Source organism: Electrophorus electricus, chromosome 12 (assembly GCF_041902795.1).
Source record: "Electrophorus electricus isolate QZ-2024a chromosome 12, ASM4190279v1, whole genome shotgun sequence".
Classification (NCBI taxonomy): Eukaryota; Metazoa; Chordata; class Actinopteri; order Gymnotiformes; family Gymnotidae; genus Electrophorus; species Electrophorus electricus.
This window is the reverse complement of record NC_137508.1, coordinates 27,942,501-27,967,500: the sequence shown is the minus strand read 5'-3', so window position 1 is coordinate 27,967,500 and position 25,000 is coordinate 27,942,501. Positions and strand designations below refer to the sequence as shown.

The following is a 25,000-nucleotide window of genomic DNA, read 5'->3' as shown; positions in this document are numbered from 1 at the left end:
TGAGATACCAGAGGCTGGCTAGGCTGGGTGCCCTCGGCCTGATGGGCATTACTGATCACAGGAGTCTAACAGGAGAAGCCAGAGCCGCATCTGCCTCCGATTACCCACAAAGACCTGCAGCCGCCAGGGGTTTCGCTGAAGATTAAATTACAAACAGAAGTGGCTATCCAGCCCCAGCTTAGGGTCCCTCTGTTGAATGTGGACTGCACACTCCCTGCCACAGAGCTCAGACACTGGGAGACGCTGGGAGACGCTGGGAGACACTGGGAGACACTGGGAGACGCTGGGAGACGCTGGGAGACGTGCCTTCAGCACCAGCAGGGCAGCAAAGAAGGGTAGGGAGAGACCTGAGGGAATCTCCCACCAGTGTGCACTGGGTGCCACAAATTTTGTTTAAAATCAAAGTAATTGCTGTGTTTTGGGGTTGGTTATTAAAAAAAATTTTGAAAGCCATGAAGTAGATAGAAATCAAGACTCAAAACACAAAGCAGCCCCAACCTCTCTGTGAGCGAGATGAGAGTGAGAAAAGCTCCAGAGTCCCTCCCCCCTGGCCCCGGGACATCCTGTCTGGACCTGATCCCAGATCAGACAGCGTCACGGCGCAGTCTCTATTCCCCTTCTCCTTTGTGCTGATACCAACTGTGTCAGACGGGCATGGAGAGAAAAAAAACAGCACAGATACCAGAGAAACTTGTAGTGCAGCACATAACGAGAGTAAAGGGCACTGGGTGTGTGTGTGTGTGTGTGTGTGTGTGTGTGTGAGAGAGAGAGAGAGAGAGAGAGAGAGAGAGAGAGAGAGATGGAGGGAGGGAGGCAGCAGCTTTGTTTACTGTAGTGTTGATTGGGGGTTTGTTGGCGTGGGCCTTCAGTGAGTAAATATTTCTGCATGAGGATTACACTGCATGAATCTCTCTCTCACACACACACACACACACACACACACATATGCCTCACAGATGGCTGCTTTAAACAGCTCCAAAGTCTCAATCACACAAGGGCAAAAAAGTACAGTAGACATTTATTCCAACACATCACTGTCACCTTATAAAACACAAACCTGAAGAAATTGTTGCATTTCGGCCTAAAATGTCACGTCCTGCTCACATGCACACAGAACAGTGTGGACACCTCACACTGATGTGGTTTAGAGTGAAGAAATTGTGCTTTTAGCTCACAAAGGGGCAAACTCTTGTCCAACATGGCAACTGTTTCTAATGCCTTCCAGTATAGAGCACTGGAGTTCTGATTCTTCCAGTACACAGTACTGGAGATCTGATTTTTCCTGATTCACAATATATGAAACTACGCTTCAAAAGCTACAAAAAAGTTTGTGTTTTAATACCTGTGGCTTAGAAGACCCTACTGCTGTATTTGAGGTTTCCAAAATGGCCTAACACCTAACCCTAATGCTAAACCCTAATCCTAACACCTAACCCTAATGCCAAACTCTAACCCTAAAGCTAAACCTTAACCCTAATCCTAAACCCTAACCCGAATGCTAAACTCCAACTATAATGTTCTGTTCTAAACCTAATGCTAATCTTTAAATATTTCTTTATCCCAGTGGATATTTACAGATGAATTTGATTCTAATAAAAGAAATTATGCACCTTTACGTAAAGATGCTGATTTGTATCTGAGGTAAATTAAAAATGAAAACCTTACAAACCGGTCAAATATACTCCAGTGCCCCATTGAAACTGCCCACTATGCTGTGTGTGCCAGTGATCACATGACAGTGGTGGTTCTGCTATCCAGGTGAAACCATATCACCTGAAGGTCAAGACCAAAACCATCTCAGCCTACTCCACAGGACAGTCTTACAGACAACCACAGCCACATCCTTAATGAAACTACCCCAGTAGCACAGAAACACACACAGGCACACACACACAAATGCAGTTTGGCAAATCATATGTTATAGGCTCTTTGGCTGCTCCACATTGCTGGAAGTGTGAGACATGCCACACACACACACACACACACACACACACACACACACACACACACACACACACACACACACACACACACACACACACACACATGACTCTGATCCCCAGTGTGTTGATGGACACAGGGACCCACCCAGTCCACTCAGAGCACTTAACAGAAGCTCTGGAGCCAAACTGGTGTTACTTTTTAAAAAGCAGCTGGTTTAAATTCAACTCATGAAGTGTTTCCTTATTCATTTAAGCTTCCCTCTCAGCATACAGGTCTCCTGGATAAATCCCTGTATCTTCTCCCCACCAACACAGAAATGACATGCGAGATTGAGACAGACGTGACGGGAATGAGTGAAGGCACTGTATTCTATGTACTGAGCAGTGCCAGCGGAGCCAGCCAGAGCTCATAGCAGCTAGGACATGCGGCAGGAGCTGGGTAGTATAGCAGGTAACAGTGATGCTGCTCTCGTGGAGGCCTGGGGTTCAAACCCCCTCCAGGCAAAGAGCTCTATTCTACATTCATAAGAGTCCTTGGGCAAGACTATTCCCTTATGTGTTAACTACAGGCTACAGACAATGCCCTGTGTGTGTGTGTCAGGTTAGCACCTGTTCCTGAACTGTTTTATTAGTGTGTTCATTATAAACTCTTTAAATGAGTCCTAAGTGGTCTGGAACAGTACGAGAAAACAGTATGTCCATTAAAAGCCTTGTTAATATGAGAAGATCTTGCCAGATTAAAGTGGTGTGTTGGGGTCCGTGCTCAGTGCTGTGCTGTAGTGTTTAATAACCTCTCCAGCTGGCATTCACAGCTCACATTAAACAGTTAGCCATCAGAAATATGGACCAGACAGGCAGTACAGCATGTCCGAGCCTTGGCCCAGTAAATCTAACTGTACACTCAACTGGAAATCAAAGTTTTTGCTCTATCAGATATAATTTAGGGCCATGCAGTGTGCAAGAAGTTTGTGCTGCCGGGTAATTGGACGAGGGGCACACACACACACACACACACACACACACACACACACACACACACACACACACACACACACACACACACACACACACACACACACACACACTCGCCCAGCTGCAGTCTGGAACAAAGGAAATTTACACTCGAGATAATTCAGCTCTATTGAGGGACCACGTAGAGGCCAGGGGGAGGGGGGTAGATTTATGGATGCCCTTCTGTATCTCACTCTGAGTGGTGCCACACGAACACTCACTCTCTCTCTCTCTCTCTCTCTCTCACTCTCTCTCTCTCTCTCTCTCTCTCTCTCTCTCTCTCTCTCTCACACACACACACACACATCTCATCCTGCTTAAATCAGCAGGTTGTCCCAACAGTTCTGACATCAGCATTTTGCATCAGGTACAACTGATCCAAATGCCTTCTCCTCTGCTCTCTCTCACACACACTCACACACACACACACACACACACACACACACACACACACACACACATGCGTGCGTACCCTTAATTCAGGTGAATCTGTGGCCAGTAAGAAAGCAGCAAGTAGACCTGTAGACCTGTGTGAAGCCCTGCTCGTGTGGTTCCAACCAGGTGGACTGTTATTCAAATGAATAACAGGAACAAACCAAACAAACACCGTGTCTGAGGTGTGAGTGTGTGATTCCACTTCATCAAGTCTCCTTCATCTTCCTTTTTTTTGCTGATATGAGTGCCCTGGTCCTGCTTTGAGTATAAGACTAAGATAAGAAGAGACGTAGAGAGACTAAACTCCCTCCACCTTCCGCGACCTGCAGTGGAACTTCACACTGCCCTCAGGCGTAAGAACTGGTCAGCAGCTATAAATACCAGCAATGACACAGCTCTCTGTAAGCTGTCTCCACGCTGAGCCTGCACCGGTACACACGGGTCTGCTGGGTGTGTTTTTGGCGACAGCTACCAGAAGTAGGTAGTGGCTGAGAAAATGAGAGAGGTCTCTCCGCTAACTACAGCTTAGCCAGGAGTGAACCATGAAAGAAGAGGAGAGTCAGAGAACAGCACAGACTAAAATCCTCCTAACTGCAGCAAAACAACCTGTGAAATAGTTTCAATTAACCAGTACATCACACACAGAACCACAGAACCAGGGTCAGGATATGTCGGGTTAATTATTTTGGTCACTGTGGAAAAAAAACAAACAGATTAGTTACTAAGAAATAAATGCAGAAACAGTCAAATACAAACCAGGATACAGATGACAGATACCAGCAACAGAGGCAGTAGCTAAAGTGTTAAAATTGTTAAAGTAAACAGTGTTTTGTGTTTTGTGTTGAGACTCAAAACCTAAAAATACAGGGAAGTCTCTGTTTTAATGAAATGGACAGATAATATATTTCTTTTGTCTCAGAGTTAACACATCATTAGCAGGAGCTCTCTGTGTGCGCGCGTGTGTGTTTGCGCGCGTGTGCGGCTCTCAGCTGGGATCTTTTGCTTTGTTATCCTGCCTTCAGAATTTTTTTTTTTTTTCAGGGTGGGTGTATCCAACTGTGACAAGCTGCTCGGCACCGACCGGCTATAAGCAAAGTCTGTAATGGCTTTCTGGAATGGAACTGCTCTAGAGCCCCGAGAGAAATCCCATGAAAATAAAGTCTATAATCAACACACCACAATAAATCATGGCTTTGCTAAATGAGAAAAGAGAATTACATCAGTCTGTTTTTAAACTTCTCAGACTTTGTAATGTAAATAATACCAAATTCTCAAAGGAATATATATTTTTCAGACTGGAAATTGCTTCACTATTGTACTTGAAAGGGAATACCAAGGAATTGTTCATATGGAAGAAAGACCCTGACCAAACTGACCATCTGAGCAGAACCAATAGATCGGTTTTGCTTCATTATTCTGTATTAGATACACTTGTAAAGACAAGCCAGCCCTAAGAATCAATTAATTGTCTTGCGTGCCTGGACAGTCTGTAAAACTCTGCTTGAAATAACGGTTCATTGTAAGCATAAACGTTCTACAATTTTCCAGTTAAAGCAGCAAGATTTTTTTTTTCATGGACACCTGTCTCTGACTTTAATTAGACATCCAAAACCCTGACTGTAGCTCGAAAATATTAACTTGGCTTCAGAGTGCTCCATTACGACGTCCATAAGGACGTTCAGGAGCAGCTGCATGAAACCATTCTCTGTTACATCTTTCACCTGTTAGGAGGAGACTTAGTACGATAACACCAAGGGCTTTGTGTGTAACTCAAAAAGAACATTTGCCTCATTCTCTAAAAATAAAAGTCTGACCACATAATTTTATAAAATAGACAAGTGAGTAATACAGAAAGGAGCAGGAGAAAACATGCTGTAGGAGGGGGGTGATTGCTTTCAGCCACCACACTGTAGTGGAGGTGTGGTACACTGTGATGGAGGTGTAGTAGAGGTGTGGTACACTGTGGTGTGGTACACTGTGATGGAGGTGTGGTACACTGTGGTGTGGTACACTGTGATGGAGGTGTGGTACACCTCCTTAAAAACAACACGTTAGAATGCAGTCACAAACAACCAGAGGGAAGAGCAGTTTTTTTTAACATTTAAAATCTGTGTCCAGTGTCTATATGAGATGCTAAGGAAACATCAGCTGGACTATAACATCTCCTGGTAGAAACCGCACCACTCACTCACCTGTAGAGTGGGCACTGGAACCGTTCCCCACAGCATCAGCAACACTGCAGCAGGTTCATCGGCGTGCAGCAGTGAACATTCGCCTTTTAGAGACACACACGTTTTTGTCATATTTTCTTTTCTTTTGTGACCTCACAAAAACAAAACAAAAGACTTAAAGACTGCATCCCAGCATCAGAATAACTTTACTGTGCTTATATGGTGTTAGTATAGCACACATTACAGTATTACTGTGCATATACTACCCATATAAAGTGTGTGTGTGTGTGTGTGTGTGTGTGTGTGTGTGTGTGTGTGTGTGTGTGATTATAATCATGGCTAATGACTTACAGATGTGACTAACAGCACTGGTGACGGCGTCTCACTGCCAAGCCAAAGACACCGTAGGATTTCTAATGACGTTTTCTCAGCTTTTCCATCTTTTTTTTCCCATTTTTCCAACTTCCTTCCGCTTTCAGCCGTTCTGTGTTCCTGTGCAAACCCTCTGCTTGACAAAGAGAGTCAGGAAGCACTCTCTCGGAAATTCAGATTCTGCCTCCAATTATGTTTTGAAAGCTTTGGTCCTGTTGAACCCCCAAGAGGAGTAAGGATGTGATTTACACACTCAAACGATATTCCTGAGGGCTTGAAGGAGGACAGTGTTCCTTCTCTATTTGCTGCAAGTGTGTGGATGTGCTGTGGAAACACCAAGCTGAGGGTGTGATGAAGGAACGTATTGACTCTGGTGTTGAGTGATTTACTTTCATCACGCAGGAGTCCAGATAATCTACACTGTATTACACACACACACGCGCACACACACACACACACACACACACACACACACACACACACACACACACACACACACACACAACACTTTCATACATGAGAAGGAAGTGATGCACGGCACAGCAAACATGAGTGTATTTAAAACCAGCAGCAGTACACAGTAGTGGCTCTGTGGGTGGGTTGAGACTCTAATGCTAAGAAAGCGCTCCTCACTGAACAATTTCAGCCCGCACCCGTCCAGTACTTAGTGACAACGACCTGCCCTCCTAATGGATCTGTCTCAAGAGTGTCACCTACCCCCTGTATGTCAGACTTGGGCAGGCGTGGGGGCATTTCACACTCTTCAGGGAGGGCCCTCCTCCACTACCTTGGGAGACAGAATCCGTAATTATGATGGATTAGGCCGAGGCCAGGATCGGCAAGCGCGTGCGTGCTATAATTGTTTCACAGATACTGTGGATGTGAGACACAGCAATGATCGCGTCTGGCACACGGGACTCAATGCCACTGCTGGAATCTTTATCTGCAGTGGGGGGAGATGCAGGGACTCCCTGCTGGGAATGTTGCTCGGATGCTGCTCTTTGCTGGAGAAGCAGCACTATTCCAGTGCTATCGGCCCGACCGGAGAGACCGGAGAGACAGTAGAGCAGAATTTCTGGTGATTGCTTTTTTCTGTACTGTTATGGCCTGTTTGGGGATTTTTTGCAAGCACAACTACAGCACAAACCTACAGTCATGTGTAAGACCCATTTACTACAGCGGAAGGAAGGTTCATGACTTTAAACGTATTGCTAACTGTAGAGCTTTAAGACACGTGGCCTTTAATGTGGTTTAATGATGGATCGTGGTGTTCCTGTGCTTGTCTTGCTCTTGTTGACAGCTCTGTGTATCTGTAATGGATATTTTAACACCTTTCCTCATGAGCTTAATCACAACTCAACTGTCTAATGTCTGACTGGATTACTGAGAGGTTCAACCTAATGATGACTGAATCTTACTCTTTAAGCATGAAATCACATCACTACCGTTACGTATCTGTTCCTCGTCGGCAAAATCTGCAGTGTTGAATTAACACCAATGTTTATTTAAATCCAGTTGGACACAAATACACTTCTGAGAGTATGAATTCAACACTGAGAATTTTACGATCAGCACACTGAACTCCTATCATCTCAGTCTGATATTACCAGTTGCCATCTAAGTGAGCCATCGTACTTAACACAGGAAACTAGGCGAGTAGGAAAACCACTAATCAGATAACACATGAATCTAATGAACAAAGAGACAAATTAATAATTAAGAAGTAATCTCTTTACTAAAAGTGAAACATGAGTACTGGCACTGCGTCTCCCTCTGAAGGCTCCAGGGCTCCTGGGGACGTCGCCAGCAGATGAAATGAGGTCAGTGTCTAGCCATGAGCTCTAGACACAGTCCTTTGTTTGCCGCATGTGTGTCTGAAGGAACTGGGGACCCATGGCATGCTTGGCCACAAAGGCTGAGACTCCCCCGTTCACCGGGATCTCCTGTTCACCACGCACCAGTGACAGCTGGTCACATTCGTTTGCGTGTTGTGAAAATGCTGAGCACGCAAAGAATGCGCTCTGAGCATCCCAAGCCCCCCCCAGAGACCTGTCAAGTGCCTTTTGTTTCCAAGGCCTGTCTGAGAAGTAAAGCAGTGATCAGATTATACACTATAACACTATACTGCATTATAACTACATTATAACACTATACTGCATTATAACATTATACTATATTATACTATTATACTGCACTATAACACTATACTGCATTATAACACTATACTGCACTATAACTATACTGCTCTATAACACTATACTGCATTATAACTACATTATAACACTATACTGCACTATAACACTATACTGCTCTATAACACTATACTGCATTATAACTACATTATAACACTATACTGCACTATAACACTATACTGCTCTATAACACTATACTGCATTATAACTACATTATAACACTATACTGCACTAGAACACTATACTGCTCTATAACACTATACTGCATTATAACACTGTACTGCTTTATAACACTATACTGCATTATAACACTATACTGCATTATAACATTATACTACATTATACTGTTTGTTGACCATCCTCTCTCTTGGTTGATGGCTTTAGTACAGGTTTTTAAAAGTAAAACCATTTGCTGCTTCCTGGGTGATGTCATGATCCTCAGACATGCCCACTCACACACGGGCATCACACACGCTGTCCTCGGATGACCTCACAGTTCCCTCTCTGCTTTGCTGCGGCACTGGGAAGTCGAGATGGCTGTAGAAGTGTGCCGCTTCAAAGCTGCACTTCACTTACTGAGCCAAAACAAAGGTGTCACACAGAGGCCTCTCTCACTTACATGCCACAGCTCCTCTGTTGAATAGCCACAGACACAGCACGGTGGATTCGATCTGTCCTGTATGGAACCGCGCGTGTTTCTGCCTTTGAGAATGAAAATTAATTAAAAATATAGAATTTAGAGACCTCACGAGTAAATCCATCACCCATTATGTAATCAACACAGCACACTGCAAATAGAAAAGAAAAACGGTGAATAATGTGTGTGAACTGTGGTAATTGTCCTTTGGGGTGTCTGGTTCACCTTCTGGTTGTGTGTGTTGCAGGACGCAGAGAGGACAGCCTTGTGAATGGACTCAAAGTAGACCAGATGGACACAGAAACGGCCAGGCATGAGACGGAAGAAAGTCTGACCCTCGCACGGCTCGGCTTCCCTCGCCAGACGGACTCTGCCAACCTTCAGAATGGAAAGCAGTCGCCTGAAGCTCCCTGCCAGCAAGCCAATGGGGAAGGCAGCTGGACCCGCTTCCAGCCCGGTACAGGGGACAACCCAATGAAACGGCACCAGGACAGCTGTGTGAGCCCTGCAGACACACAGGGCCCGTTTGACCAGGGACCGTACGAGACGAACGGTCTGAGTGAGCAGTGTGTACTGGGCCTTCACCAGCCCAAAAGACTCAGGATGAACAGGGAGGAGGTACTGAGCTTGTGGGATAAAAAAGAGACGGAGAAAGAAAGCCGTTTAGATTTGACTGGTGAGCTGAACAAGCCTGAACCAGATAAAACAAACTGCAATTATCCAAATGGGGACATCTTCACGCTGTCAAGGAGCAAGCAGGTGTCAACACCCAATGGTGCTACTACAGTGACCCCACCTTCAGGGGAGGGTCCAACAGGTGCTCTGTTAGAGAAAACCTTGTCTCAGTATTACCCAGAGCAAGTGTCCATCGCTCCGCAGACCAGCTCTTCGCAAGCAGACAGGGTCACCAGCAACCTGCAGGAGCAGGGCATTCCCTCTCCTTCACTTACCTCAGGTTTTCACATTTTAGCCTCTGAGCCATTCGCCAAGACACTTCCGGAGGTGGCCAGCCGTAAAGGTTACAGCCCAGCGTTCATGGTAAACGGGTACTCGAGACGCTTTGGAGCGGAGCAGCAGCACCAGCCGCCACCGTACCCTCTTTCTGACCTCCCGGACTTGGAGGCACGCACACAGGCCAACACGAGCAAGGGACCTGGTGTGGCTGCACAGACAAGCGTGGGTGACCGCTCACAGGATCAAAACAGCACGGAGTGTTTTCCTAGAAAGTCAGAGGGTTTATGTGTGATCCCCAAGTCTGGCCAGGTCTTCGTTCAGGAGTCTTACCCACTGCCAGCACTGCAGATGGGCACCTCGGTGCCAGGTAAAGGGTCCAACGCGTTTGGTTCATTCGACAGCCCTGCCGTTGGTGACCACGTGTCCGGCAATCATGCAGCCCAGCAGAACTTGCAGTTCGGGAGGCAGCAGCACCACTCGGAGGTTCCCCGTCCAGCAGACAGAAGCTCCCAGGGGCTGAGAGACTTGGTTATGCCTGCTGCACCGCCTCTTTCTCCGCAGCAACGGCAGAGCGTGGAGCCTCAGACGAGAGGTGGCAGGCCTGACCCCCCGGCCATCGCAGAGCCGCAGAAACCGGGTGGTGACTGTAAGCTGTCTCTTACAGGCCAGGCAGAACGGTTGGCAGGGAACGAGGGTCCCTGCCCCCAGACTGGCTGGATCGATTTGAATGCTAGTCAAGCTCCACAGCATCCAGGCAGCCAGCCACACATGTGGAGGGGATTTCCTCCACAGCAAAGCCCAGTCCCACAGAGCCCCAGCAGACTGCTTGAGCCCGAGCCGACACACAGTTTTACAGCGCGAGGTTTCGGCCAACCCAGTTTCCCCCAACAGCAAGACCATCACACACAGAATGGCTACAAGCCCGGCATGCCTCCCACACAAACTCAGCTCAAAGCTGCCTCAGAGTGCCATCCCTGCAAAACTCCCTCTGGTGTGCACGTGCAGAGCGACAAATTTCAACACATGCCCGAACAGTGTAATTCTTCTCAGCAGCAGATGAACCAGCAGTTTTGCTCCCCAGTGCTACAAGAGAAATTATGTAAACATGAACAAGACTTGGAGCGGATGCTATCCCCAGACTTCCTTCTTCAGCGACCACCACAGGCCCACCAGCAGCAAGATAGCATCTCGCAGCTCCAATCAGCTCAGGGGCTCAAAATGGCCCCGCAGTCACTGGACCTTTCTCAAGGTCAGGTGGATGCCCAACTCCAAAGTAGGCACAAAACAGAGGGCTACATGCAGTCAAAGATTTCCTCTCCATCATACCAGCCACCTAAACTGCCTGGTCCAACACATCCTGGGCCTGGGCATGGGCCAGCCATGAGGTCCAATATTCCTGACCCACCACACCCCAGCTCTCAGCCTTTGTCAAAAGACATGGAATCTGTGTTTGGGTTCAGTGACATAGCAGAGATGCAAAAGAACCCGCAGAGAAGGTACACCCTGAGTCCCAGTGCCCCACTACAATATTCCCATCAGTCTCTCAATCACAGGCTGCCCGGCAACGTGGACTGTCTCCAGGCGCTGCATTCACAAACACAGCCTCAGCTGCCAGGTGGTGCTGACGGCCCACAGATGCCATTTCCCAAATTCCCCAAAGCAGAAACACAGGACCCCTGTGCCCATTTTCAGAGAGGGCCTCTTCGAAGCCCTGGCCCACAGGGCGATCTACAGAGGCACGCTGCCCTAAGAATGCGTCTCCTCCAAAAACAGGAGAGGCCAAGTCATTCCCAGAGCCCCGACCTGGTCAGACCCGACCTGCAGGCCGCCAAACGGGAAAACGGCCAGATGCTCACTTCTCATATGACGTTACAGGCCGGAGAGCTGGTTAGTGGCATGCTGGCAACGGTGAAGCAGGAGCGCCCATCCTCCGCCTGTGAGCAGAACCAACACAAAAGCATCCTGGCCACCATGGAGCAGCAACTTCAACAGTACCAGCCCTCCCCAGTGTTTGAGGGGAAGCCTCTGGTCATCAAGCCACCCGGAAAGGTGAAAGTGGAGATGGCTGGAAGCGTAACAGTGGTTTCTACCAACATGGAGGACCATAAGCCTGCGGATTTCACGCCCAAAAAAGTGGAGCTGCAGAGTTTCTTGGAGTCACCCATGAAACTGCTCGACACTCCTATTAAAAACCTGCTGGACACACCCGTGAAGACCCAATATGACATTCCTCCATGCCACTGTGTTGGTATGGAAAACATTTGATGTGTTTAAGCAACAGATGTGTTTTGTGTTATTTACTCAACTTTGTGGGCACACACTGTGCAGTGTCATAGCCACCATATCACAGTGAAATCTCAGAGTAAGGATAAAGTTATAACGTATCTGTGTGACGTCATTAACCTGAGTGCATGTTTCCAACTTCCTCACACTGACTCCCTGCTTTTCTTTTATGACGTTCCATTCTCCTCAGAACAAATCATTGAAAAGGACGAAGGTCCGTACTACACCCACCTGGGCGCTGCGCCAAACATTAAGGCTATTCGAGAGACCATGGAGAAGAGGTGAACACCCCTTCTGTTCCTTGTGCTGTATACCTGCAGCGTATTTGTACAACGATGAGTGCCTAGACAGGGGTTTGTTTGTTTTTTCCATCCCAAGGTCTGGGTTGACGGGTGGTGCTATTAGAATCGAGAAGGTGGTGTACACAGGGAAAGAGGGTAAAAGCACGCAGGGCTGTCCTATTGCTAAATGGGTAAGTAAGTTTACTGAATATATTTATGCTGTGTAGATCCTTCTAACAATAGCGCTCATGTTTAACTCTGCAGTCCACACTCCTGGCTAATGATAGACGTTTACTCATTTTACTTACTTACAGCGCCCTCTATGGTGAAGATAATGACACAACACCTGCAAACAGACCAGTAATGAATGATTTTATGGGCGTGTGTGATGCGCAGGTGATACGAAGGGCCAACGTGGACGAGAAGCTCCTGGTGCTTGTGCGAGAGCGGGCAGGGCACTCGTGCGAAACGGCGTGCATCGTTGTGGTTATGCTGATCTGGGAGGGTATTCCAACATCCCTGGCGGACCACCTTTACACGGATCTCATAGACACCCTGACGAAGCATGGAACCCTTACCAACCGCCGGTGTGCCCTTAATGAGGAGTAAGGACTATGCCACCCTACGTTAAAAATACAGCGGACACTTGTTAAATACATCAGGGTATATAAGAAAGCAGTGAACGGGGTAGTGGTAGCTTAGTGTTTAAGGTACATGACTTGTAATTGGAATGTTGTTGGTTCAAGTCCTGCCACTGTTGGGCCACTGAGCAAAACCCATCACCCACAATTGCTCAAGTTGTACTCAGTCCTAATTGTAAGTCACTTTGGATAAAAGAGTCAGCTAAATGTGAATCATTACATATCATAAGATTAAATGGCAGCCTTAAGGCAACAAGTTCTCTTGTACAAAGCAGTTAACTACTATTGACATGTAAATGAATAATTTAAAAAAAATTCATAAAGCTTTGCCAAGACTTTTTTTCCACTTGAGTATCCATATCTAATAATAGGTGATACTACTAGTAGACACCAGCTATACACTAGATAACTTTAATATGTAGGGAACATTGACTGTGTTTACTGATATGGCTCCAAAGTCACAATATTGCCTGAAACCATAACGTTTTCATTGTCATCTTCAGGAGGACATGTGCATGTCAGGGTCTGGACCAGGACGTCTGTGGGGCTTCCTTCTCTTTTGGGTGCTCCTGGAGTATGTACTACAATGGCTGCAAGTTTGCCAGAAGTAAAGTCCCAAGAAAGTTCAAATTGCTTGGTGATGATCCCAAAGAGGCAAGACTCAGTTCACCTTCTAAGTTCACACATACACATGTAGAGGACAACGTGTCAGTGGTTTTAGTAAAGGATGCTATTTTAGGATCTTGGTCTGTGTCATTTACAGGAGGAAAAACTGGAGAGTCATTTTCAGGGCCTGGCAACTCTGATAGCACCAACTTACAAAAAAATGGCACCTGAAGCTTATGCCAACCAGGTACACATCCCATGGTTCCACACTCTTACAGAGAACAGTTTTAATATTCCAAACTCCAGTGTACCTGAGGTAGGATGTACTGATTACCTGCTTCAGGTGTGCTGGGGCAAAACCAAAATGTGAATGTGAAAATAAAAGTTTGGAGTCAGTGGCACAATGACCTTTCTCAAACTAACAGTCCTAAATACATATTTAAATGAAACCTATTACTTGTAGAGATGGCAATAACCAGTTGTAGCCCATTACCTAACCCAGACCTGAGCGTGTCGTGTTTGCCGTCGGTTGTTATGTGGACTCAGGTGGAGCATGAACACAGAGCTTCGGATTGCCGTCTGGGTCTGAAAGAAGGCCGGCCGTTCTCCGGAGTCACGGCCTGTCTTGACTTCTGTGCCCACTCCCACAGAGACCTCCATAACATGCAAGGAGGCAGTACCGTGGTAAGTCAACCATACTCCAATATCCAATATCTAACACATTTTCATATACACTACTTATAATATCTACCTTGGCAGCAGAATGGGTAATACTGGGGAGCTCAGTAACTGTAAATGTGGTGCTAAATTTCTGCTCTGTTAGATTTGCCCCCATCAACTGCAAGTGCTTTTACTGTAAAGCAGATGCTCAGAGCAACAGCAGCTCAGTCACAGAGCAGGGCTGCCATGTGCTGAGGAAAGGAATATGAGAATGGCCAATACATCTCCCAACCCCAGAGGTTCAAACTGCCTCACCACTGAGGTTCACAAAGAGACATCAGCGCAAGAACTGTTTGCCAGGTCCTTCACGAAATGGGTTTCTGTGGCCAAGCGGCTGCACATGAGCCTAAGAATAACGTGTAACGCCAAGCTTTGGCTGGACTGGTGTAAAACACATCACCACTGCACTCTGGAGTGATGAGTCACACTTCACTATCTGCCAACCATCAGTGTCTGATCTTACAAATGCACTTTTGACTGAGTGGGCACAAATTCCCACAAACCTTGTGGGAACAATTCCCAGAAGAGTAGAGGCTGTTAGGGATAGAGTTAGCCAAAGAGGTGAGGCGGGGCAGGGCGGGGCAGCAGGGGGAGGAATCAAGTGTATCAGTGGTATCTAATAAGAAGACAGAACAAAAGGTCAATATAGATATTATTCATAGGTTTACTATAACAAAGAGGTGTTATTTGTCTATATGAATTACATTTTTAAATGTAAAAATTTTTGCTTTGGTCAAGGATTAAAAAACCTCCTGCTTTCTCCACCTCTCCCTTGCTGTCCCAGGTCTGCACGCTGACACGAGAGGACAATCGCCAGATCGGAAAGATTCCTGAGGACGAGCAGCTGCATGTTCTGCCGCTGTACAAAGCCTCGTCCACGGACGAGTTTGGCAGCGTGGAGGGCCAGCTGGAGAAGACCAGGACCGGCGCCATCCAAGTGCTCTCCGTTTTCCGCCGCCAGGTACGGATGCTGGCGGAGCCAGCCAAGTCCTGCCGGCAGAAGAAACTGGAATCCAGAAAGGCTGCAGTTAACAAGCCCTCTCACCCCAACACGCCCAACGCCAAGGCAGACAATGCTCAACAGGCGAAGCAGATGAAACAAACCTCATACGAGAGCATCGCCCAGAACACACCTCCAACAGGTACTGCCACATCCATATAATTGTGCGTCAAACAAGACACATGGCTTAAGGTAGCAGAAATTATTTAAGGTTAATGTATGATGTATGATTAAAGAATATAGTCATATATACTCCTGTAGCTCATCTGGTTGAGCAGGAAGGATAGATTGAGTTCCCAGGCAGCACAGACTGTGGGATATATATATGGATAAATATGTATGTGGCTCTAGATAAGAGTATCACCCAAATGATGAAAATATAAATAGAATTTGCAAAATCAAATTATCCCAAGTATGTTTTATTCGTATATATTGTTATACACATATACTGAGTAAACTGTCTTTTTCTCTTCAGGCACAGATCCAGGGCACATTGGCGCTGCCCACCCAACGGTCCCCACAAACCAGCCTCAGCAGCAGAAACAGTCCAGTGCCCCTCGGCCTTTCTCTAGCCCCTCGTCCCCTGCCAACTACCCCACATGCCCTAATGCCCCAGGATCCTACGCTAGCACCTCTAAACAAACCAACATTTTCCCTCAGCCTGCCAGCTCTTACCACTCATCTCTACCCCTCCCCAACACCTACATGAATGGGTCAAACCCACCAAGCCCCTACTCCAGACCTCTGACACCCAACAGCTTCTACCCTGGTTACCAGTGTAACGGGAGTGTGCCCGTGGACAACTACCACCCCTTTTACTCTAATCCAAAGCATCTGGACATGTACCAACAACAAAGGCCTTCTTTGTACCCTGAACAACAGTTCACCCCTCACCAAAGCTATGGTGTCAGCTACCCTCCACGCTACGGTGAGCCCACTTTGCCTGTCAGTGCTTATGGCAACTGCAATATGCGTCCCAGCATACACCACATGGCACACTACCCTGGTTACAGCACTAACAGAGGGCCTGAGGCCCAGTTTCTGGAAGCTCTCTCAAGACCTCCCTCAACCCATCCAGGTCTGGACTATGCAGTTGCAAATAAGTGCAGCCAGTTTGGAAGATACCCCAATGCCTACCTAGCCCAGAATCCTCAGATGTTCCCCCCAAACCTGGACCCCTTAAAAATGAAAAGTAAGCCAGAGCTGAACTTGCAAGGAGCCAATGGGATCCCTCAGACGCTTCCTCCTTTGAGTAGTGAATGCCTGAACCAGTCTCCAGGCATGGGTCTGCCCAACGGAAACGTCCCACCTACTATGATCAAACAGGAACCATGCACTGCGATGCCCGTCCCTGAGGAGAAGGAGGAAGTGTGGTCAGACAATGAGCACAATTTCCTGGATCCTGAGATTGGCGGGGTGGCAGTGGCTCCAAGCCACGGCTCGATCCTCATCGAGTGCGCCAAGCGTGAGCTGCACGCCACCACACCCATCAAGAAGCCCGATCGCGCCCACCCAACACGCGTCTCTCTGGTCTTCTACCAGCACAAGAACCTGAACGAAGCCAAGCACGGTCTGGCGCTCTGGGAGGCCAAGATGGCAGAAAAGGCCCGCGAGAAGGAGGAGGACTCCGAAAAGCACGGCGCCGACAGCACACCCAGCAAGAGTGGCGGCAGGAAGGTTAAGAGAGAACATCCGGAACCTTCCGAGACCTCAGAGCCAACTTACAAGCGCTTCATCCAGATGCTCGCGGAAAAGTCGCAGTCCTGCACCACCAACACGTACGTCGGCTCAGCTCCCTACGCCTTCACCAAGGTCACTGGACCTTACAGCCACTTCCTGTAGGGACCTTCTTAGGTTTACATCGTCCTTACTTGGGGGAACAAAACAGTAGATTTGCAAAAGTGAAATGGTGCTACAGTATTGCATTGCAGACCTCAGTGCCACCGGCTGTATAGACCCGGCTACCTTCTGAGAGGTGAGTGATGATCCACACTAGGAAGAATGCAGACTGGACAATAAACTAACAACAGGTAACACATCAGGTCTATCGGCTCTTGAAAGACCAAGCTTAACTGATTGAACCTTAAATGTGTTTATTTATTTTAATGGTTCTCTTTCCAGACATTTGTTAGTGGAAAAAACTTTGGTGGCTTTAATTATACAAGTGAACCAGAAATGATTATGACCTAAATCTTGGCATAAAATGGTGACTTTATGGCTAATCCTTTTCACGGTGCTAAGTGAAGAGATTTTTGAATATACACTTTTTGTTTAAATGCCTACATAAAATATTTTATTAGTGTGTTACCTCGCAAGTAATAAGCAATTATTTTCATGATGTATTTCAATTAGTAGCAATTAAGGAGATATAAGGAACTGCTTTGATTAGTGTTTTTAAAAGCACTTTTGACCACGGGTGCATCTTATTTCATCCTTTGGTCAGAAAGCTGATTTAAGTCATTCTTTAGAAAGCTACTTGATCAGTGAAAGACTACATTAATTTTTTAACACTTCTTAAAACAGTGTCAGTTGTATAATTTTCGGGGGAAAAAAAGACATGCAAAAGAAATTTTTACAAAAAAAAACTTTTCTTTGGTGCTTTCACAGTTACGCAGTTATGTGTGATTTACATTTACTGTTTATTGAGCCATTCTCAAGGTGCATTTTTGAAACAGTAATGTTCTTTTGGAGACAAAGTGCATGAGTGGACAAACAGATCCAAAAGTGATACTTCACGTCCACTATAGTTACTGAGTGCTGGACCGTAGGTCCGAAACATATGCACAGACTTTGGAATTTACAGGTGTTGCAGTTGAAATCATATCCTCGTTGCATTCGTCAAGAAACATGTAACAGGGTTAGCTGTTATTTTCAGTTACCAAGGCAGCTGGCTTGCTGTGGGGTTCTTTTAATGATTGTAATCTAGGTGTATGATAAAGGTGACATTTGTACAGTAAATTAATTCCTCTTTTCTTAAATTGCTTTAGATTTTAGTACTGTAAACAAGAGTGATATTTCTTTGGGGTTAAACTGATTCTATCTCAGAATGGTGCTATTCGACCTGTTGTTATAAACATAATGTGAGAATTTTTATGGGTGGTGATAAGTTCTATGAATGATGTAAAGAAGCTACTTGGCATATACCTCAAACCATTTGTTGGCAATAGGATTATTATACCAAGGTGTGTTTTTTCCTTTCTGTTCCTGCCTTCAGAACTCTTTTCAAACACTTTTAGCAAAGAGAACACAACTTTAGGTCATCATAACGCTTAGTTCATCACTAACTTTCTTCACACTTGGTCTACAAGAAAGTATTACTTGAACTTCAAGTGTCAATGTAATAGTTACAAATCAGGGCTATTTCAGCTCATTCCTGTGCTCACACCTCGGTTGTGTGTCTCCACTCATTCAGGGATCGATTTCTGCATGTTCAGTCCCTATGATTTACTTGTACATACTACAAAGAAACTAACTTTGTTTAAAAAAAAAAAAAAAAAATCAAATCACCTGCAATTTTGTACTCATGTTTTAGTGGATAGTTGGTAAACTCTTTTTAGAAGTAATTTGAAAGTACATTAATATGCACTGAGTTGTCTAAAGGGACAGAAAGGCATTGACTTTTCAATGGAAATTCAAGCCAGGGCAGTTCAAACATTTAGATGCACATTTGGATGCATGTGTGTAATTTTAAGCAAAACTTATTTATAACCACTAAACATTTAATTCATTTTTCCTTCCTCTCTCCATTTAAACAAATGTGACATTTTCTTGGGCACTGGTATGAGACAACATTACCCTATTAACATTCAGAAATCAATTTTCTGAAAGCACTTCCTTTCTTTTTCAGAAGAAAAAAACAGTAAGGAATACAAAACATTTATTTAAACTGAAAAGGGTTACTGTAAATGTGTTATGAAATAAATTATGCCATGTTGTATATACCATGTGTTTATAATACAAAAGTATAAACCCATTGTTCTTTTAAGTCCAGCTATTGTAATGTCAAAGGTTTGAGTCTGTAGTTTGTTAAATGTATTCATTTAATTTACTCATCAAACATGATTTCCTGCAATTATTTTTTTTGTAATTAGACTGAACAAACATCACCCTTTTGCCTCTTTTTTCTTAGTTGCATAGATACCACACTGTCAGTACCAAGACATCTTTACTGTACTCGGTCCCGTGATAGCTGAACGACAAACGTTGAATAGTTTTGAAAAAGGACTCCAATTTTGTAAATTCGGTTAGGCTCAAGTGTACAGGCCCCAGCTTGAGTAGCAGGTTGTGGGTGAGAGAGGCAACAGAGGGCGTTCAGACCCATCACAGGCGAGCATAGCCATACTTGAAGATGCGTTAGTGTGTGTTACTTGAGTGGAGTCAACCTTACTTGAATGACTTTCCTAACACACCGATCGCGCAGCTCTTATGTCAAGCTAGCAGTTTATGTACACGTGGTAATTTGCAGTTAGACACTAAAAGTTTAAAACATCTTTTTTTTTTAACTGTTTCCACTGCGCCCTTAAAATTTGGTATGTTTAAAAATGGAATTAAGGATGGATATAAATACTGTAAGTATTGTAATGTACTGAAGTACTGAATGCAGTTTATTTGAAAGCTGTTTATTATATCATTCCTGATATTGCTGAGATGTGGGTGTTTTTAATAAAATTTATATTTATTTCAAGCATTTCAATTGTCACACTCATCTAATAGCCAAATGAGAGACACACAGAGAGAGAGAGAGAGAGAGAGAGAGAGAGAGAGAGAGAGAGAGAGAGAATAACAGTTCCACCCAGTAGGAACACTAGCAAGGTCAGCCCTTCATTCACTCACTTTGAAACACATCTTTGAAAAACAGAACACTTGTAACCCTTGACAAAACATGACAAGGCACTTCCCCTCAGCCAGAACAGTGAAGAACACTTGCGTGTTAAAGCAATGTGGAGCATTTCAGCAGCGACATGAACAGGGAGGAAAACAACAGTAAAATCTCTCATCATTAACAGAATTAACTGAAAACTGAGTTGATTTGCACGTCTGGATTTACAAAGAAATGGGAAGCTTCTAAAATGATATAATGTGATTTTCACATCAGCTGAGGGCACACAGTACTTCACCTGTGACCTAGTCAGTCTTTCAGTGCAAGTGCTCATGTTGAACACCAGGCAGATGCTTGGTGAACCTGTGTACCTCTTCTAGGGTCACGGAGACAGGAAGTGCCATTTGTCCACTGCGAAAGAGTAACAACACAGCAGCACATTTACTGTTGTCATGGTGACAAAGGTCATGGATGTGCATCACTTCAAAACAAAAACAAAGGAACAGGTGGGAAGACTCACTACCTTCTGCAGGAATGTGTAGAGCTCCTCCAAGCTCAGGTGCCTGGGATCAGAGCACAGTTAACATAGCATCGCACACAACCCTCAGTGCTCAGTCTTAGTCCAGACAGGTTCAGTGTGTTTGACGCTCACCGCTCGGACCACCTCATCGGCCTCTGTGTCACTGCACCGGAATGGACTTTCACACACTGAGGAGTTCTGACTACAACAGCAACAAACATGCACTTTCAGAATCTGCTTATTCTGACACAGGCAAACTCAGGCGTGAACACAGGAGGCTCACCAGGATATCTCGCCACATTTTGTCTGTTTCTGCACAAGCGCTTTCCAGTAGTTATGAGCTGACTTTATAACTTCCAGAGCAAAGTCCTGTAACGCAGATACACAACAGGACAACCACCTCAACGACTAGCACATGGAGTTGAAACGTCAGCGCGTTTTGGACTGAACTTGTGAGTGCTGCTTTAATGCTGCTACACTCTTTCATGAATGCGCCCTGGTACCTTGTCCTTGAACTGGCCATTAAAGGCAAACTGGTTCTCGGGCTTCCCGTCTGGAGTTTTGTACTTCCTGAACCACTCCACGGTCGCATCCAGCTGGCCGGGTCTTTTCACGCGAACATCTTTGATACCTAGTGATAAAGCAGTAAACCGTTCTAAGAAAATGTCTGCTGCCACTCTGGAAGCATGCCCACATCACTGTAGAGGAACTGACTGTTGAGTGTGGAAGCATCAGGGTCGTCTGTGTTGATGGCTATTATCTTCCAGTCGGTCTCTCCTTCATCAATCAGAGCAAGTACACCGAGCACCTTCACCTGAATCACCTGGCCAGCGGAGCACACCTGGGACACACGGGTAAACACACACATACACACACTTACAGACACACAATCACCAGGTGAAATGAGGAATACACTCAAAGTTACTGAGCAAGTTGTTTTGATCGTAACCTCTCCCACCTTGGTACCAAGGTCACACACATCTATAGGGTCATTGTCTCCACAGCAGTTAGTGTCTTTGTCTGTGTGGTTTGGATCCTCCCAGGTCTGAGTGAAAGGGGGGGGGGGGAATTAAAAATCAGCTCAACTTTTTAAATGAATATGCAAACAGTTGTTGCAACGGTATAACGCTGTGATTGTAGTTGTTAATGTTTCATGTTAGACTCACCTGTGGTAGTGCCCCGTAGTTCCAGATGTAGCCTTTATGTGGAAAAACGTTGGCCACGTAGCGAAGTTTGCCTTTCTTAACATCTTGTTTGATGGGGTTCAAAGGCTCTTTTGTGGCGATCTGTAGAAATTCACAGCGTAAGCAAATCCACAATTCTTCACAAATCATTTACAGCTAGAGAAGGACAGAATGTCTGAGTATACACACAGAATTCTCCCTCTATTTTTGCCTCGAACATGATCGCTTGCTCGTTACTTAGAGCCAAATATTCTGCTACAGAAAATAACTACTAGATTTCTGCCAACCGCTGAATATATCAGCCTTAGAAGTCAGCTTCTTCTTTTAAAACACAACTTTCTTGAACCTCAAACACACACACACACACACCTCCATCTTGGCATTTGTCCAGCGTGGAACTTCTACCACCATATTAAAGAGAATCTGTGGCAATATAAATGAACAGAAATGTCCTAAGCACATGTAAACATCCTGAAATTAACACAGTACACACAAGCCCATAGCATCCTATCTGATTTAGCCTTGTGATTCAATTTCAATTAGTTGGTGTCAGTTACCATGTATACTGTTAAAAACCGAGATGTAAAGTCAGTAACTACCCACCAACTCTTTATACCTACTGTAAATCAATCCAATGTTTCATGGAAGGTTTAAAGGTAAAGCAGCGATAATTTACCTCATTGTCTTGTGTTTTCTGTTTTTTTGTTGGTACGCCATTCTCCTGAAATATAGCCAAATCATTTTTTTAGACCTTCAAGAAAACATCTTTAGAAATAATATCCAACGTGAGCGTGACAAGGCCAGTCGCAAAGTCACGTGACTAAACAAACGTACTGTAAAAATCATCTTTTGATGTTTCTCTGTATGCAAACCCACCTGCTCGTCGGAGGCATAGAGGGGGATGTCGTGAAAGGGGGAAACGTATCTTCCACCGGACGTTTCTGAGGGGAGAGCGATATACCATAACCATTAGCAACCAGTGGACCGCAGGCAACATGGTACACGGGATTCCGACATCACAGGCCGTGCTAGGGCACACGTTCAGATACCTGCAGAATATTAGCACGCATGCTCTGCGACACGGGACACAGGCTTTCCAGGACACGCGGCCCGTGCACGCCGTGCAGATCGCTGGACGTGCAGTGTCCGGGTCTGCAGTCCTTACGGCGCGCTCGCCACTACAAACACGTGATGTGCGCGCCCTGCACTACACACCTCGTGCACACACACCACTCCCAAACACTGAGTGACCGTGCAACAGACCAAAGCACGTTACGCATTTATTTCAAGTATTATTTCAATATTATATTATCGGGCTAAAGGCACGGACTCCTGACCGTGCGAAATCTCGCGGATGAGTAACTCGTTTGTTTATCGTTGCTAACTTACTCAAATAAATCCTGTAGTCGGGCGAGTTTGGGCGGCCTCTCTCCTCCGTGAGGAAATGGGCCATTTTCACGAGATCCGGACAAACAGCGCCGGAGAAAAGCGGACTTTTGTGACGAGCCTGCTGCGCGAGAAACGCAACCGCACGCAAAAGCACGCGCATGACTTCCTCTGCCCCGGTGCCTGGTGCCGGTGACGTTTCCTCGGCGCGTGGTCAACCGTCTTCGGTGGCGTCACACTGCCACCTACCCGCCGGTGAGCGCGCGGCCACGGACCTTCACCAGGAGAAAATGGCTGCACTGGGAACTTCAAAATGTCTGGCTCCGGGAGAGACTGGCCCTTTATTTGTGTGGGTCGTTTATTTATTAACGTATAAACGTTTACTGCTGTTGTGTCGGGCTGCTGTGCAGTGAAGGGGTCCGTGTCTGCTCAACCGCTGGTAGCTAATAAAGTCACGCTGCTTTATTCTGTAACAGAACGCAGTGCGCCGTCCTCTCCTTTGTTTATTTATTTGTTTATTTATTTATTTATTGTTGTTGTTTCGTTTTGAATTCCTCAGCTAATCACCAAGGTCTTACAGACTTGAAACAGGCGCGGAAGAACAAGTGTGTCAAGTAGTAAAAGCATACATAAGAGTGTGTCGCTCCATGGTGGACTAACTATGGAACAAGGTACAACATACAAACTGACAAAATAAAAGTCTGAAAACACGCAACATTACTTGTGCAGTGTGACAGACTCATTATATTTTTTGTGTTCTAACATTACATTTTTAAAGTAGCACATGACATCACATAAAAGCTACTATTTTAATATTACAAAACCATTCCTTTGTGGCTCTTTCCTAAAGTGTGACACAAAATATGACCTTCATACGTACAATTTTTATTAGTCTCTTAAGAGTGGGTAATATGGTAAATTATATATGATATTCAAAGACATTTTTACAATGTGTGTGATATGGATCATATTGTTTAACTTTTCCAGAGGTTTGTAAAAAAAAAAAAAATGCACAGACAAAAACCTAATTAGTGCGGCATTTTTTTTAAATCTATAAAAGATTTGACCAAAACAGGCTCTTTGACCAAAAAATGAGCAATAGGAACAATCAGTAAGTGATAAAACAGTCCCTATACTGGTATAGTGAGATAATGACCAGTGAACCTTTTGTTAATATGCAGTCTTAGTAAACACAGTGTTTGATGTTTAATGGCCTCCTCTAAGTGTTAAAATGAACAGCTGTTTCTGAAATATGTACTTGGTCAGTCTTCCTAGTCATAGTGGTGATATCCACAATATCATAGAAAAGCAAGCTTTGACACATTATCAGGTCCTGATAATCATTTATTATAATAGTGCTTACCTTTAGTATTGCATTAACAGTAGTTAATAATAGTTGCATTAATAAAAATGTCTTGTGAATGGATGAGGCTACTCGAATGGCTACTGGCCTTTGTAAAATGTCTGTGACAGAGCTCCCACAAAAATGAACATTTTTACATTAGCAGATTCAACTCATAATATTCATAACATCATCAGAGGTGTAGCAGCTACTTAAAAACTTTCCTCTCCAAAATCTTTGGACTCTTCTTTAACTCCTCACCTTGCGTTTAATTACCACTGGTACATTTACAGTGTCATATGTCCATGTCATTACGCTGTCATCATTGTTGGTAGTTACAGAAACACTTCTGAAGGTTGCGTAAGTTCAGAAGTGTCACCTGAGTTCTGTGTTCTGTTTTTGGTTTGTTTCTGGACTGGCCGATATTTACCCATCAACCTCGATGTGCTGGAGCTATTGTTTGCTTTCCACCCAGCTTACAATGGCTACGAGCCTGCGATTGA

At 45.1% G+C, this 25,000-nt stretch overlaps 2 protein-coding genes across 6 annotated transcripts in view; one reads left to right on the top strand and one right to left on the bottom strand.

Moving 5' to 3' along the window:
• Positions 1 to 20,026, top strand: part of tet2 (tet methylcytosine dioxygenase 2) — a 29,532-nt gene extending 9,506 nt beyond the window's left edge. For 2 of the 5 annotated variants that reach the window (XM_081724343.1, XM_081724341.1), the window contains 10 exons: positions 4,431 to 7,010; positions 9,009 to 11,963; positions 12,189 to 12,279; positions 12,377 to 12,470; positions 12,676 to 12,884; positions 13,424 to 13,574; positions 13,684 to 13,773; positions 14,073 to 14,210; positions 15,031 to 15,388; positions 15,722 to 20,026. In XM_081724343.1, the coding sequence (XP_081580469.1) occupies positions 9,053 to 11,963; positions 12,189 to 12,279; positions 12,377 to 12,470; positions 12,676 to 12,884; positions 13,424 to 13,574; positions 13,684 to 13,773; positions 14,073 to 14,210; positions 15,031 to 15,388; positions 15,722 to 17,088 (5,409 nt within the window). In that variant the 5' untranslated portion in view covers positions 4,431 to 7,010; positions 9,009 to 9,052 and the 3' untranslated portion in view covers positions 17,089 to 20,026. Of the gene's footprint in view, positions 1 to 2,258; positions 2,395 to 4,430; positions 7,011 to 9,008; positions 11,964 to 12,188; positions 12,280 to 12,376; positions 12,471 to 12,675; positions 12,885 to 13,423; positions 13,575 to 13,683; positions 13,774 to 14,072; positions 14,211 to 15,030; positions 15,389 to 15,721 lie in introns of all 5 variants that reach the window. The other 3 variants (XM_081724340.1, XM_027022747.3, XM_081724342.1) reach the window with 2 other exon arrangements.
• On the bottom strand, positions 19,850 to 23,453 carry ppa2 (inorganic pyrophosphatase 2). Its single transcript, XM_027022749.3, has 12 exons — positions 23,159 to 23,453; positions 22,646 to 22,710; positions 22,446 to 22,490; positions 22,139 to 22,192; positions 21,752 to 21,871; positions 21,544 to 21,630; positions 21,300 to 21,426; positions 21,089 to 21,216; positions 20,869 to 20,954; positions 20,718 to 20,787; positions 20,589 to 20,628; positions 19,850 to 20,476 (listed from the first exon to the last, which is right to left on the bottom strand). The coding sequence occupies exons 1-12, from the start codon at positions 23,316 to 23,318 to the stop codon at positions 20,448 to 20,450; spliced, it is 1,011 nt and encodes a 336-aa protein (XP_026878550.2). The 5' UTR covers positions 23,319 to 23,453; the 3' UTR covers positions 19,850 to 20,447.
• Positions 23,454 to 25,000: the final 1,547 nt, after the last annotated feature.

Bases quoted from the DNA above. Each gene is read 5' to 3' on its own strand.
- ppa2 (XM_027022749.3), bottom strand. From the start codon at position 23,318: ATGCGCGTGCTTTTGCGTGCGGTTGCGTTTCTCGCGCAGCAGGCTCGT. The intron at 21,427-21,543 runs GTGGGAGAGGTT...CGTGTGTCCCAG, and splicing joins TGTGTGACCTTGGTACCAAG to GTGTGCTCCGCTGGCCAGGT. The intron at 20,477-20,588 runs GTAGTGAGTCTT...ACTCTTTCGCAG, and splicing joins TCTACACATTCCTGCAGAAG to TGGACAAATGGCACTTCCTG.